Source organism: Topomyia yanbarensis, chromosome 2 (genome assembly GCF_030247195.1).
Source record: "Topomyia yanbarensis strain Yona2022 chromosome 2, ASM3024719v1, whole genome shotgun sequence".
In the NCBI taxonomy this organism is placed as follows: Eukaryota; Metazoa; Arthropoda; class Insecta; order Diptera; family Culicidae; genus Topomyia; species Topomyia yanbarensis.
In genome coordinates, this window is record NC_080671.1 from 155,712,424 (window position 1) to 155,726,268 (window position 13,845).

At 41.0% G+C, this 13,845-nt stretch overlaps 1 protein-coding gene across 5 annotated transcripts in view; it reads right to left on the reverse strand.

The window, feature by feature from the left end:
* Nucleotides 1–13,845, reverse strand: part of LOC131681821 (uncharacterized) — a 576,008-nt gene that overhangs the window by 146,555 nt on the left and 415,608 nt on the right. For all 5 annotated transcript variants that reach the window (XM_058962877.1, XM_058962876.1, XM_058962875.1 and 2 more), the window contains one exon: nucleotides 11,188–11,402. In XM_058962877.1, the coding sequence (XP_058818860.1) occupies nucleotides 11,188–11,402 (215 nt within the window). The remainder of the gene's footprint in view (nucleotides 1–11,187; nucleotides 11,403–13,845) is intronic.

Here is a 13,845-nt window from a genome sequence, read left to right on the forward strand (position 1 = left end):
CTTGCAAATTTTATTTTATTTTTTGCTTTGACGAAAAAAGATCCTAACGTCTCTAACTAAAGTCCACCACCCTAAATGCACTTATTTTACAATCCTGAAAAACGAGATAATGTCTACAAAACTTGTCCAAATTGACAAATTTTGCACTGGATGAGTAGTTTTTACTTCACATTTTAAGATAGATCACAAAAACAAGAAATTTTTACTCTTCCCTATACGTTATTGTTTCACAGTTACCCTATTGTTCTATTAATGAAAATTGTCAAATTACACAGAACTATGAGAAGTTACCAAAAAAATTAGTTCGGGTTAAATGTTGAGCATAAAATTTGCTATAATTGGCAATAGGCTAGATATTTATCCAATGAACGGTAACACATACAAATGGAACAATGTGTTTCATTGCAAATTTACTCTGTTACAATACAAACAAATATTCATTAAAAGAGATAGAGTTATCAGAAGTCTTCCAAAATATTGCAACACGTGTAAAGAAATAGGAATCATGACATATGAGGTAATGAGACGATTCTGTTCATGCATTATAATTTAATTGCGATTGTTTCATAGTTCCTGCTGTTCCGCCGTTACCCTCACTCCACTACTCGATTCAGGCAATAAATGTTCAGACAAACGCAAACTATCGCTTATATTCACTTTATGTGTGAAAATAAATTTATTTACAGGACTTTGGCATGGATAATAATGCTAAAGTATATTTCACAGTTAAGGGAAACGTACGAAGGTGTCACTACGGCAACATTTTCAAATATTCAATTCCTTCTATGGTGGTATTTGAGAGATTTAAGAGATGCGCGAAAACCGGATTATTTGTTTTGTTTTTTTTTTCAAGTGTAGGATGATACAATTACACTATGAAAGAATAAATAAAATATTACTATGTGAATGGCTGGCATTTAAAATGAGGTAACCCACATTTTGCATTTTTTACAGGAATCGGAAAAAACTTACGGATTTCCAAATTTCTTTTTATTTTATTGTAAAAATGCAATATTTTATTAACAGTTCATGAGCTCTTGTTGTCTAGAAAAAATAAGATCATTACATGTACTACTTTTAAATTCACGAGCATTTTTGTGATTCGGGGGGGGGGGGGGGCTGTATCTCCGGGAGTACCTGCTACTTCGTTATTGAAAGTTTGCAAAATGTTCATTGGAACAACGCACTTGGGAATAATATGATGAGCCGCATTGTGCAATCTATATTGTTCCCAAGGGGGTGGGCGTGGCGTAGTTGGTAAATCGATTGCCTTGTACTCAGCGCACCTGGGTTCGAGTCCCGACCCCGCACATAGGGTTAGAAATTTTTCACAAGAGATTTTTCTAACCCGAAGAGGCGAATGACCTCAAGGTTAAAACCTCTATAATCGAAATAAAAAAAAAAAAAAAAAAAAATATATTGTTCCCCTCATGCTGATCAATACCGACGCCGGCCACGTCCGAATGCAGATCTTCTGGAAAGCAAAGAATGTTAGTCCGATACATGTCGCTGCTAGAGACCGAGAAATCCTTTGCATCTCCACATGTATCACGATACGGGTTATTGTTTCAAGTATAGGATGATACAATGACCTCATACGAAACATTTATTGTAAGAAATACCAGAATAAAATCACGGTTAGTACAGCTTCGGTACAGGAGCTTTCTTCAAACAAAGAATACCACTTCCTCGCAGGCTTGACCATCGATGCCGCGGTTCAAGCTCAAACGAAACGCATGACTGGCGCGACGGTAATCATACGACCACCAATCGGTTGTGGAATAAAAAGCACCAGAACATGCTCATGCGGGAAAGTGCCAAGCATATAGGGTGATGAGCCTATTTTGGCACCATTATGGAGAGGGTCGCACTATTTTTTGAATAACTTAATAAGAAGCCATATTACCTATAACCTTTTTCAGAATAAAGTATCAGTGTACTGTTTCTTAAACATCTGTATAATGCTTATTTGGCAGAATTGTCTCAATTTTCAGCATAAATGAAAATAAATGTTCTATTCTGTGCATCTATTCCCACCTGAACGTTCCAATTATCGCCTCATGGGTGTGCCGATTTCCACCTCATCGAAAAACAATCTAGTTGAAACGCAATGCCTCATATTTCATTTGCGTCGTTCTAACTAGGTATCCAGATCATGGACGCCAACGCGTGATTTGTAAAACGAATTATTCTGCTTTTTTCAGCCGATCAAAACAAACGTAAACATTACGCACACGAAAGAAACTCATCAGCTGTTAGTAGAAGAGCGCCCAGAACTGCGCATGCAGGAAATAACCATGCGAAAGTTAACAACTGGAATATAAAGTTCACATCACACATTACTTCCTCCCGATCCAAATTGTATGTGCAGATGAAAATAAAATATCTGCGATCAACAATTAGTTGAATAACTTGAAATAATTGATTACTTATACCTGAAATTGCATAACATTATGTTTTCAAGTTCATGTTTTGGTTTGGCCGCACTGATGATTCTTTTCTGTATGATGGATGCAAAAAGTTGGTTTTGATTGTGGTAGTGTATCAGCAAAACATGCCAATAATAGGAACCCCCGTATTTAGTTTTATCCTATTATAACACTAGGCCTATTCTAGTGTTTGACGAGTGATTTTAAAGCGAAATAATCGTAAAAAGGTTCTCCAGCTAAAATAAAGGTATGTATCAGTGCAATATTTAATATATTTGTGCCGGAATAACGAGATATGAGGCGGTAAATGCTGGCTCGAAAGTGTTTATTTTGCTAAGCGCCGTTGCGTCCTGTTTCGGTTCACTACGCGAGTGAGGCGGATCAGCAGATATTTCAATAAGGTGATTTTGTTTTAATTAAAAGTTGGATTTAGTGGATAGTTCTAAATACGTATGTGCACAACAAATAAAAAATATAACTTGAGCTTTTTTTGCACACCTGTTTTAGCCAAATCGATATTGTCATTATCTCATATGCTTGGTTCGAAACCAAGGGGTACGAAATAGGGTCACAATAGGCTCTACTGCCATAATAGGCACATCACCCTAAACAATATCGAAAACTGCTGGTGAAACATCGAAAAACTTACACGGTTTTGGACAGCAAATTTTTGCACGAAGAAAAAGCGATTATTGGCGTAGGTTTGTCGATGGTTTATCGAGGGAGACATAGGTGAGCTCTGTATGGAACACTCATAAAAAAATACGTTATCAAAATGAAGCGACGAAAGTGAGGAATATTTGATGCGATGGTTTTTGACTTTGCGAAGAAAGTATGCCCGAACTCTGTCCCATAGAGAAAATTTTGCGCGACGTATCGCCGGTAAATCACGAAATTGACCTTTTGCCTTTCTCCTATGGAAAGGCTATACAATCACTCTAAAAATAGACTTTTTAGCCGAGGCCCGAAGGGATGAGTCTGTTATGCCATTCGACTCAGTTCGTCGAGTTCGGCAAATGTATGTGTGCGTATGTATGTGTGTAGGAGTGTGTATGTATGTATGTATGTGACCACAACAAATACGTAATGGTTCACTTGATTGAAGGTTCAACTCGCCGGGTAGCCAGAGACAGCAATATTTTCTTAACAACGAAAGTTTCATTTAGCAATAACTCATGAACCAGTTGTCATAGCTATGAATTGTCTTTAGAAGAAGTTGTTCAACTTAACTGAATCTGTAGAACGTAGCATACAATATATTTTTCATGGGCAACGGGCGGCCTATTTATGAATTTAATGATAATGTATTTTTATCTCGTAGTAAACTCCATGCAAACTTAGAATCGTTTGTGCCAAAAGATGTTCCAACAGATTTGATTCAGATTTAGCGTAGGAGTTCGTTGAAGAATTACGAAATTTTCTAACTATGATTTGCGGTATTCTATTTTTTCATACATCCTCGTGCCACAATAGGCGGCTCCAGCCGGCTGGCAAAAGGAGGGCACACCTTTCGAACAAAATGGTGTCGAGTTTTGGAAACTTATTTCTAAACACGGTTTTTATTTACAGATTGGCGAATAGTTAGGCAAATTACATCATCCTTGAATGCAATCACTATTATTTTGTCTCTACTATATTCCATTTCGCTATTGATTTGGTTAACATAAACAACACGTTGTAATTGCTTTTGTTTTCCAGTTAGTTCTCGACAAACATATGATTACGGCCTAAAAGCCAACTGTCAAAATCCACTTTGAATGGAAATTCCGGACAAACCGCTACGCGCCAATCATAGATGTTTATAGTAACCGAAAGAGAAAAGTTTTCTCTTTCATAAGCTGTTGTGAACTGTGTTCGGCTAGTAACGGTTTGTCCGGAATTTCCATTCAAAGTGGATTTTGACAGTTGGCTTTTTGGCCGTAATCATATGTTTGTCGAGAGTTCAATTTTACCCAACAGAATTTTCAATTTACTTTCACTGGTTACACAATTTCAAATGATGCCATAGGGCAATTTTGCTGACCCAACACCATATACAAATTCTTTATCCTCTAATAACAGCGTCTACAGTAATGTACCCATATTGCTTCCTAGTGTGACTGATTTAGCAACTGAGAAGAAATACGAAGATCTAGTTACCATTTTTTTCAAACAAATAAAGTCCTGACAGTCAATTGATTTTTTTTTATTCATTTCGTTTATTTGATAGGCACAAATGCGTTAGCTTGGCGGTGCCAAATTCCTTTGTTTTTACATTTTGGACATCTTAAAACTAGGAGGTTACAATGTTGAAATATTTTTTTTACAAAGGAAAAGAAAGTTTACAGCTATCTTAAGACTAGAAATAAGATTCAATATACAAGAGAGGGCCAAAAGATTTTTTTATGAAAAAATTTAAAACAAGGGATTCACTTTGATATACAAGAGGGGGAGTAATAGTATTTTACGAAATATTTTACGGTTATCTTAAAACTAACAATATAGTTTAGTACACAAAAGGGGGATCAAATATTTATGAGAAACTTCACAGAAATCTTAAAACTAGGGATTCAATTCTATTTACAAGATGGAGGACAAGAGTTTCAATAAAGAGTAAAAATTATAGCTATCTTAAAACTAGGAATAGAGAATACTAATTTGAATTTTTTAACTAAAACTTATGCTTGGTCAAGATATTCAGAGGGTGGCTTATTTCCGCATCAGTGTAGCAGCAGTTGTATCAAGGACAGGGGAGAGACAGAGAAAGAAGAGCAAAACTTGCAATTTTCGCTCGAACGGGGGGGGGGGGGGGTTGGGGGCTCAGCGAAACAAATTTGCCGCTCAGTCTAGTAAGTCGTCGAGTACCGGATTGGCGGATGGTATTCTTCGGACCCGCGGGGAATCCTTCAAAAGTCATCGGACCTCGAGTCGCTCTCGCTTCAGTTTCCTTCTATGCAGCCGTAGTGGTAAGGGCGACGGCGGTTACATAGTGGCACTCTGGAGCTGATCGGTTCCACAAGGCGGGAGGAAACTCTAAAAACGAGAAATAAAAGAGAGGGGCTAAATTGGGATATTTATCGTTTTTATGAAGGTATAAATAAGGGACATATAGGGGAAATCACGAGTTGCCAGCATATCTCGGACTGGTACATTGGGTGGTCTACTTCGGGCCCGAAGGGATTCCTTTAACTGAGACCTGGCGTCACAATACCCGGCGCATACCCAGACAACGTGTTCGATGTCGTGATAGCCCTCGTCACAAGCGCACAGACTACTCTCCGCAAGCCCAATACGCCGCAAATGCGCATCCACGGTGTAGTGATTGGACATAAGTCGGGACATTACGCGAATAAAATCCCGACCCACATCCATCCCCCCGAACCAAGGCTTCGTTGATACCTTTGGGATAATCGAATGTAGCCATCGTCCAAGTTCCCCATTGCTCCACGAGGTTTGCCAACTGTTGAGCGTCCTCTGACGACAAATACTAAAAAATTCGTTGAAGCAGATTGGTCTTTCGTATATGTCACCATTTAATGCGCCCACCTTTGCTAATGAGTCGGCCTTTTCATTGCCCGGGATAGAGCAATGTGACAGTCAATTGATGTCTATTCGGCCGAAGTCATCCTTTAAATTGGCATCCTTTGCAATGCACTGATTCAGACGAATCCCTCGGTTCACGAAAAGCAGATTTCCGTAAAACCAACCAGGGACCGACTAGCACGAGTGTAAGTACAAGTGGTGATTCAACCACATTCAACCAGCCTGTTGAGAAGCGTTATTTCCCACTCGTTGACATTGATTGAAATTCAATATCTTAACACAGCCTTTGAAGGGCTGGTAGCTCAGGCTCAATCTCAGTTGAAATGACTATAGGTTTCACACAAGGAAGTCACTTAGGACAATTGATGTTTGGTTTATTCGTTAAAAATCTATGCCATTAAGGCGAAAAAACTGAACATTGAACTATGTGGTGAATCCATCTTTGAGAGGGCTACAAATGTCACCGAGAAAATAAACAACTTAACAGTAGCCCCAAACAACATAAACCGGTCAGAACCCGGGTCCGTTAGCTGTACGGCCAGGTGCTGACGAAATTTGATGGATGTGTCGTGATCGACGATGGAACTTATGCGAAAACCAATTTCAAATTAATGCAGGGGCTCAAATTTTACAATGCTTCTGCTCACGATTTCTAGCAGAATAAAGTTTGTTTTAGCAACAAATGGTTTGGCAAGGAAACTGTTCCTGTGGCAAGAAAATCAGTATCAGCAGTCCCATGATGGCCCAATTACGAGCTAGATTATCTAGCCAGCTGTCATAACTTCAAGGACATGCTTCAATGGTTGTCAGTGGGGTTCTATTGTGTGTGTGTTTTTTTTACTTGGTGGTAAAGCTTTTACGCCAACCCAGCACTTAGTCTTCCATTTCGAGTAATTTCATCCATCGTGTGCCAGAGTGAGAGACAGTAAACAGAAAAGATAACTCTAAGCCCTACTCATCTAACCTCCAACAAGGAGTCCGACATTTGGCTGATCCCCTGGATTCCATTTGAAATGGCTACCTTGGGGAGGAGGCTGCATTCATGCACTTCACTTGATTCCAGGTCTGGTCGGGCTAGTACGCTGGTCTCATAACCGCCATATCAGTTCTGCACGGTATGTTATTCGACATACGCTCCTCGCTGCGTTGACCTGTTGGATGCCGTGACCGATCCACCGATTCCGGTTTTAGGTTGGCTGCTGGTTCACTGATGCCCCGACGACCCTATACTGGTGATTTATTGCGTTCGGTGCTACTTAGCATAGTCCCCGACGGTGGAGCTAGCCTACCTCGGTGAAGAGTTTCTGGACGAAAGAATATCCCCCGCAACCGTTGACGCACGCATTATTCTTGCTTCGATGTAGTCCGGTAGAAAGCCGAGGTCTGTCCGGCGATTCCGGGTGGAGGATTGCGTCCGGTTTACTGGTGCACCGACGATTCAAGCTAGCGAGTCGCTACGGAATACTCGGAACAGTCCCCCACGGTGTATCTTACCTACTCCGACGAAGATGCCGAGGTCGATCCTTTGATTCCGGGTGAAGGGTTGATTTCCAGTTCACAGGCGCCCTTACGGCTATTTGCCAGTGCTACTTCACGATCCACTCGTCCCCGGCGTAGCCTGGCGTGTGTAGTCTACTCCAACGTAGAAATTTCCCGACGTCGAAAGTTCACTCGTAACCGTCATCACGATGCTGGTCGGTTAGGTGCCGAGGTCAGTCCTTCGATTCCGGGGGAAGGATCCTCGCCTACTCCGATTGCACCTGGGAAGGATCTCGCCTACTCCGATTGCCCCTGGGAAGGATCTCGGCTACTCCGATTGCACTAGTCGAGTGCCAAGGTGGGTCCAGCGATTCCGGTTGGAGTGCAACTTCCGGTTTATCGGTGCCTCGACGACTTAAAACCGTGTATTGCTACGTTGCTGGTCGTTGCTCATCTCGCCACCTTCGTTGCAACGCTGACATGGTCTGATGAACTTTTCTGTTCATCGCGTCCAATTTTCGTTTGTCCGCGCACATTCTTTGGACAATATTGTTCATGTTAACGTCCTCACCGACAATGGTTCTCATTTCGTGCTCGATTCACGGGCATTAGAAGATCATATGCTCAGATGTTTACTCCACATCTCCGCACGCGATGCAGAACGGTCATCTCGCGTGACCGAACCTATTCAGATACTTTTTAAAAAAGCCATGCTCGGACAATAACTGTGGAATGTTGATGTTCACTTCTCCGTGTTCTCTGTTCACCCAAACCGACAGGCAGTCGATGAGTCAATCCACTGTTTACAGCGTTATCCCACAAATATTGCCACTTGCTCAAGGTGTCGGCTCGGGTTTGTTAACGGACTCCTCTCGTGCCTCGATCCCTACAACACTCGTTATCTTCTTCGAGTAGAAGGTTTAAGGGAATCGTTTCAGCTATCACGTAGACTGGCTCTGACGAGAAAGTTCGACACGCGCTAGCCACCCGTATGGCCATCAGCATAAATGTGTTGTTGAGCCGACAAGTGTTCCGAGATATTGTCGAGATCATTTTTACGCCCCCCCCCCCGCAAGCGTGGTCGATATGGATATTAAAGCGTAGCCGATCGTCTACCATTACTCTCAGTTGTCTAACTTCCCGCTTTGAGTTAATGATACACTTTCCGAACGAAATTCTCACCTGCTGCACTGCCTTTCGGTTGCTTATCAAAACCATCTCAGTTTTGTGGTGAGGCGCCAGCTTCTTCTCGTGCATCCAGTCTTCCACAACATCTATCGCCTCCGTTGAGAGCATTTCTACTTCCTCTAGTGATTCGCCGATCACTATGAGCATCACGTCTTCATGCCCCTGGGGAGGTTCAGCGTCAGTACTCCGTCATACATAGCATTCCAAAGAGTTGGGCCGAGTATGGAACACTGTCGAACGCCCGCTGTCACGGTTATACTTATTTTTAGCGGCAGTTTCGTAGATGAGTTGTCGGTTCTGAAAATAGCTCCTTAGAATCCTACAGAGGAACTCGGGAAGTCTCAGTCTGTTGAACGAATCAGCGATTGTAGCCCAACTAGCACTGTTGAAGGCGTCTTTTACGTCCAGTATAACTATTGTGTTTCTCTATAAAGGGCGAACACGAAATTATTGCGACACATTCAACAGGGCATAACTTTTTTACCATTGGGTAAAAATCAACCAAATTTTGCACACTTTTTCATTGATGTGTATTGTTTACATGCTGTCAAACTCGAAGTCGTGTTTTTCGATTCAACGAAAATGGAGGTGAACATACGCGAGTCGAGAGAACAAATTCTTTCCAAACACCTGGAATTTCCTGACCTATCGTACCGGCAGTTGGGAAAAATGTTGAATGATTCAACCGTCTCCAGAGTGTTGAAGCGGTTCCAGGAGCGGTTGACGTTGAACCACGGCAAAGGAGCTGGAAGAAAGGTACAGAACTTCTCAAACCGCGATGAGCGGCAACAATCGACGGCTAAAACTCGGGCACGGAAGCTCTACGAGAAGATGCTGACAAAATATGGCTGCTGTGTGATGGACGACGAAACGTATATAAAAGCCGATTTTAAGCAAATTCCGGGGTTGGAGTTTATCACCGGCAAGAGCAAGTTCTAAGTGGACGACAAATTTAAGAAGAAGAAAATGTCGAAGTTCGCCTCCAAATATCTCATTTAGCAGGCCATCTGCTCTTGCGGGCTGAGGAGTGAGCCTTTCGTGACAAAGGGCACAGTAAATGGCGAGATCTACAAATCTGAGTGCCTCGAGAAGCGCCTTTTGCCGTTCTTGCAGCAGCACGACGAAGCTCCGCCATTTTGGCCAGATTTGGCATCATGCCGCTATTCTAAAAGTGTCCTGGAGTGGTATGAGGCCAATTCTGTCCATTTTGTTCCAAAGGACATGAATCCGCCAAACTGTCCACTCAAGGCTCCAAACTTTTACACTTAAGGCTCCGTCGATTAACTTTTCTTTTGATTTTTGAAGTAAATATATGTATAAAACTACCCTAAAATTTTGGTTTGATTTTAAACATTATAAGAAAATTGGCATGACATTTTCGGTGTCGCAATAATTGCGTGTTCACCCTTTACTGCGTCATTCTACTGATGTGTGTGTCAGTTAGCTTCAGTTATCATCGAATAGATTTCTGGAGGTGATGGCATTTTAATTCTCGTAAAGTTTTCCCTCTAGGCTATATTCTATATAAACGTGACGCGCACGAGACAGGACACGGCGTCCTATAGATGGACAACAATGAACCCGTCGGGATTCCTGGATTTTCGTTACCGGTAGCATAACCCTAGAAGAAACTGTACTTTGCTTGTTACTAACAAAAATTAGAATTTACTTTTGTTACGAAATTTAATTAATTGTGTTTTACTTGATTAAAGAAGTGTTCCAAAGGACAAAACAAACTGATCCCCTTGTTGATCACTTCAAAAATATTAGCATGTTGAAGAAAGAAAATGCAAATATCTTTTTTACCAAAACAGCTTCTTGTCGAATAGAGGGGAACGAGCCCCCTGTGCCCTCCATGGAGCCGCCAGTGCGTGCCACCCTAATAAGCATTCCAAAACTGCTTCACACTGCAAACAACAATTAGTTCGTCCATTAATGCAAAAGAGATATCATTACGAAGTGGACTTTAAAGCTAACCAAACGTATGTATGCAGGGTAAACGGGTCGAATGTGCCCCCCTTAAGCAAAAATAGCTTTATTCAAACGTTGGGCACGTGGGGCGTTTTGGGAAGTAATGAGCTGCACTGTAAAAACATGAATAATTTCACACGGGCACATAATTTCAAACCATTTGAAAAACTAAGATAGAAACATTAATATTTAAATAAGTCGAAATAAAAGTCTGCCAAATCCGACTCTTTCCAAATGCTTATAGAAAAATAGTGAAACTTACATGAATGTGACACTTATGAACTTTTTCTTATACTGTTGTTTTGTATCACATTAAAAATGCCAAACTAACATAGTACGTTAAAATTCATGTAATGATACTGTTGTCAGTCATTGGTATGTTTCAGATAATTAGGATTAAAAGTGAGACGTATTGTACACTCTTACCCTAGCTCAGTATAACCGCTCTGTGTAGTAGTAATCCTGGCAGCCCACAAAGAGCCACTTGAAATGCACTGCAGCAAATATGAATGATTACATAAAGGATCTGGAAACAATTCGACCCATTTACTCCCGCTTCGATGTTAATATTGAATAGCACCCACCAAACTGCACTCACCTCCACTTCGACCCCACTGACAGTGTTGAACACCTTCATCGACGGTTGCTCCTGGGGCGTGTATCGGTAGAACTCCCGCTTCCCTTTGTACCACTTGATTGAGTAGAGTCGTTCCTTGTCTTCCATCTCGTAGTTGCAGTACAGGTGTGCTGCCTCGCCCTTCCGGATCGCCGTTGGTACCGTAACGCGGACATTACGTAATCCGAGTGATGATTCTGAAAGAAGGAAACGAAGAACACAGGTGGTTGTTTAGTTGTATGTTGCTTGCATTAGGTATTTGTCAACTGAAGTGTTGACTGAGGAATGGGCGGATAATTGGGGAGAAAAGGGGGAGGGGTGGTTATGTTTCGAGGGTGTAGGTGATGATACTGTATCGATTACATGCACCAGTGCCGTAGCATAGTCAGTGCGCTCGGGTGCAGAGAATGGAGATTGCTGGAATCAATAGCGGCTTCGGGTTGTTTGTAGATTAATTTGTGTTGCGATGATCAACGACGGCGAACGAGATTTAATTAGAGCGTGCAGTGTTGCTTAATATCTTAGGAAAAGCTCATGAAAAAGAAGCAGAATATAGGGTTCATGTTTTTGGAGAGAATTTCGCTCGTTCAAGCTGGAATGACGAACGAAATTATGTGTCGAAGTATGTTAAATTATGTTGCTTTGGATGCTTTTTTTTAATTATATGGATGCAGTACCCGGTTTTGTTAAACTCTTTGTATATTGTAGGCGAACAATGTTGGAACATGGACTATTGCTATAAATTCATTTTTAGAGACGTGAATTTTTTTTATTTTTCATTTGTGCATTTTTAGAAATTTGGCCATGTAAGGGTTTGACTTGATACGGGATCTACATAACATCAAACGTGACGCTGCAAATTAAGTAACAAATTTGACTGCTGTACAGCTTGGAACGGGCTTGTAAATGATAAATCAAATGATTTTAATGCCAAATATTTTAAATTTTTAAGGTAAAGGGTACAACACTCAACTTAGAGAAGTTGGATTTGGTATTTCATATTATCTCGTCAGTAACTAGCCCTCACTTGGGGCGAGTTAAACGCTAAATCCAAACTTTTCTAAGCTAGGTGTTGTGCTCTTATGCACGAATTGATTGATTGAAACCATGTTTTCCATTAAAGGAGTACATTTTGCATAACAAAATACTGTTTCAAAATACGATCTCTGGAAGGGTGACTTTTGAAATTAGGAACCAATACGTGTTATGCGTATGAAACAGTATTTTTTTTTGCTCACGTAATGGACCGCTGATCACCCCCATAATCAAAAATGCTCTCAAGTTCTCCTGCGTGCAGCACGCCAGCTGCAATTACAAATTCTTGCTGGTTAGCATATCTGTATAACTGAGTCAAGTTAGAGAGGCTCTACTGTGTGGGCTTAAAGAGAAGAAGAACTTTGCCATTCGCATCAGTACCAAGCACCGGATAACTTTCGACAGTGCACAGCGAAGTGCACGTCTTGAAAAACTAAGAAAGATGCTAATCCCCTAGCATATTTCAGCGTCGGTCGCGCTGCTGCCTATGGCGAAAGGATGAAATTTGATTTTAATTAAGGGATTATTCTTGATATTCTGTCACCTTACGGAAACTGTATATTTGGAGCGTAAAGTTTTGGCATACAGTTGTGTTGATTGGCTGTGAAATGATTCTAAAGATGCGCACTGATGATATATCCGAAGTTTGGTGCGATTATTGGTGATAGTGTGATCAGAAAAAATAGTGTTGGTTGTTTAACTTAAACACTTCGGTAACTTAAGGAAAATTAGGTAACTTAAAGAAAATTAGGGATTAGGGATATTCCACGCCAGAACGTAGTCGCGTACGAATTTAGAACAAAGGAACGAGCATGCGTTGTCACCACCTTGCATGGACTAACGTCTAACATGCTTGTTGCAGCCTTTGTCGCATAATCGAACGACAATGAAAGAATGCACAGCAAGTAGGCGTGGTAGGCATTTATTCTGTCCAGGGTTCGTCGCGGTTGCGGTAAATACCGCAACCGCGCGGTATTTACCGCACCCGCACCGCAAAATCTGCGGTGCGGTAAGACACATTTTCCCGCAGAAGCGGTGCGGGAAAGAGCTTTTACCGCGCGGTTTTACCGCAACCGCACCGCAAAAAAAATAATTAATAAAGTCTCACGTTTGCATTAAAAAGTGGATTCAAACTAGAACTTTAACCATTTGAAAAAACGCAACTACATTTATTTCCTTAGCAAATGCTTAGCAATGGTACTGTTAGGAAAACCCTTCTGTCAGAACGATCGAGTTTTTTTGTACTCTTAAATCCAATTTAAAAGTGCATCACTTCTCCCGATACCTGTTGGAAATCGTGGAATTATGAATCGTTTTCGATATCAATTTTTCAATTGTGAATTTTGATTAATTTAAAGGAATTAGAGATGAACTAATTATGCTGGAACTTAAACACAACCCAAAGAATATAATAATCTTCATCAAACCAAACGAATTCGGAGTAATTGGTAGTAAAGGAGACAAATGTATGAAAAGCGTCCAAAATAAGGAGGGGTCCAAATTAGGCTGATTATTCTATCATTCGATCTTCAATATCGTATTTCTATCTTCTTTGATTGCTGTGTAAATTCCATCTGAATTTTTCTGCAGTCAATTTTATTGGAC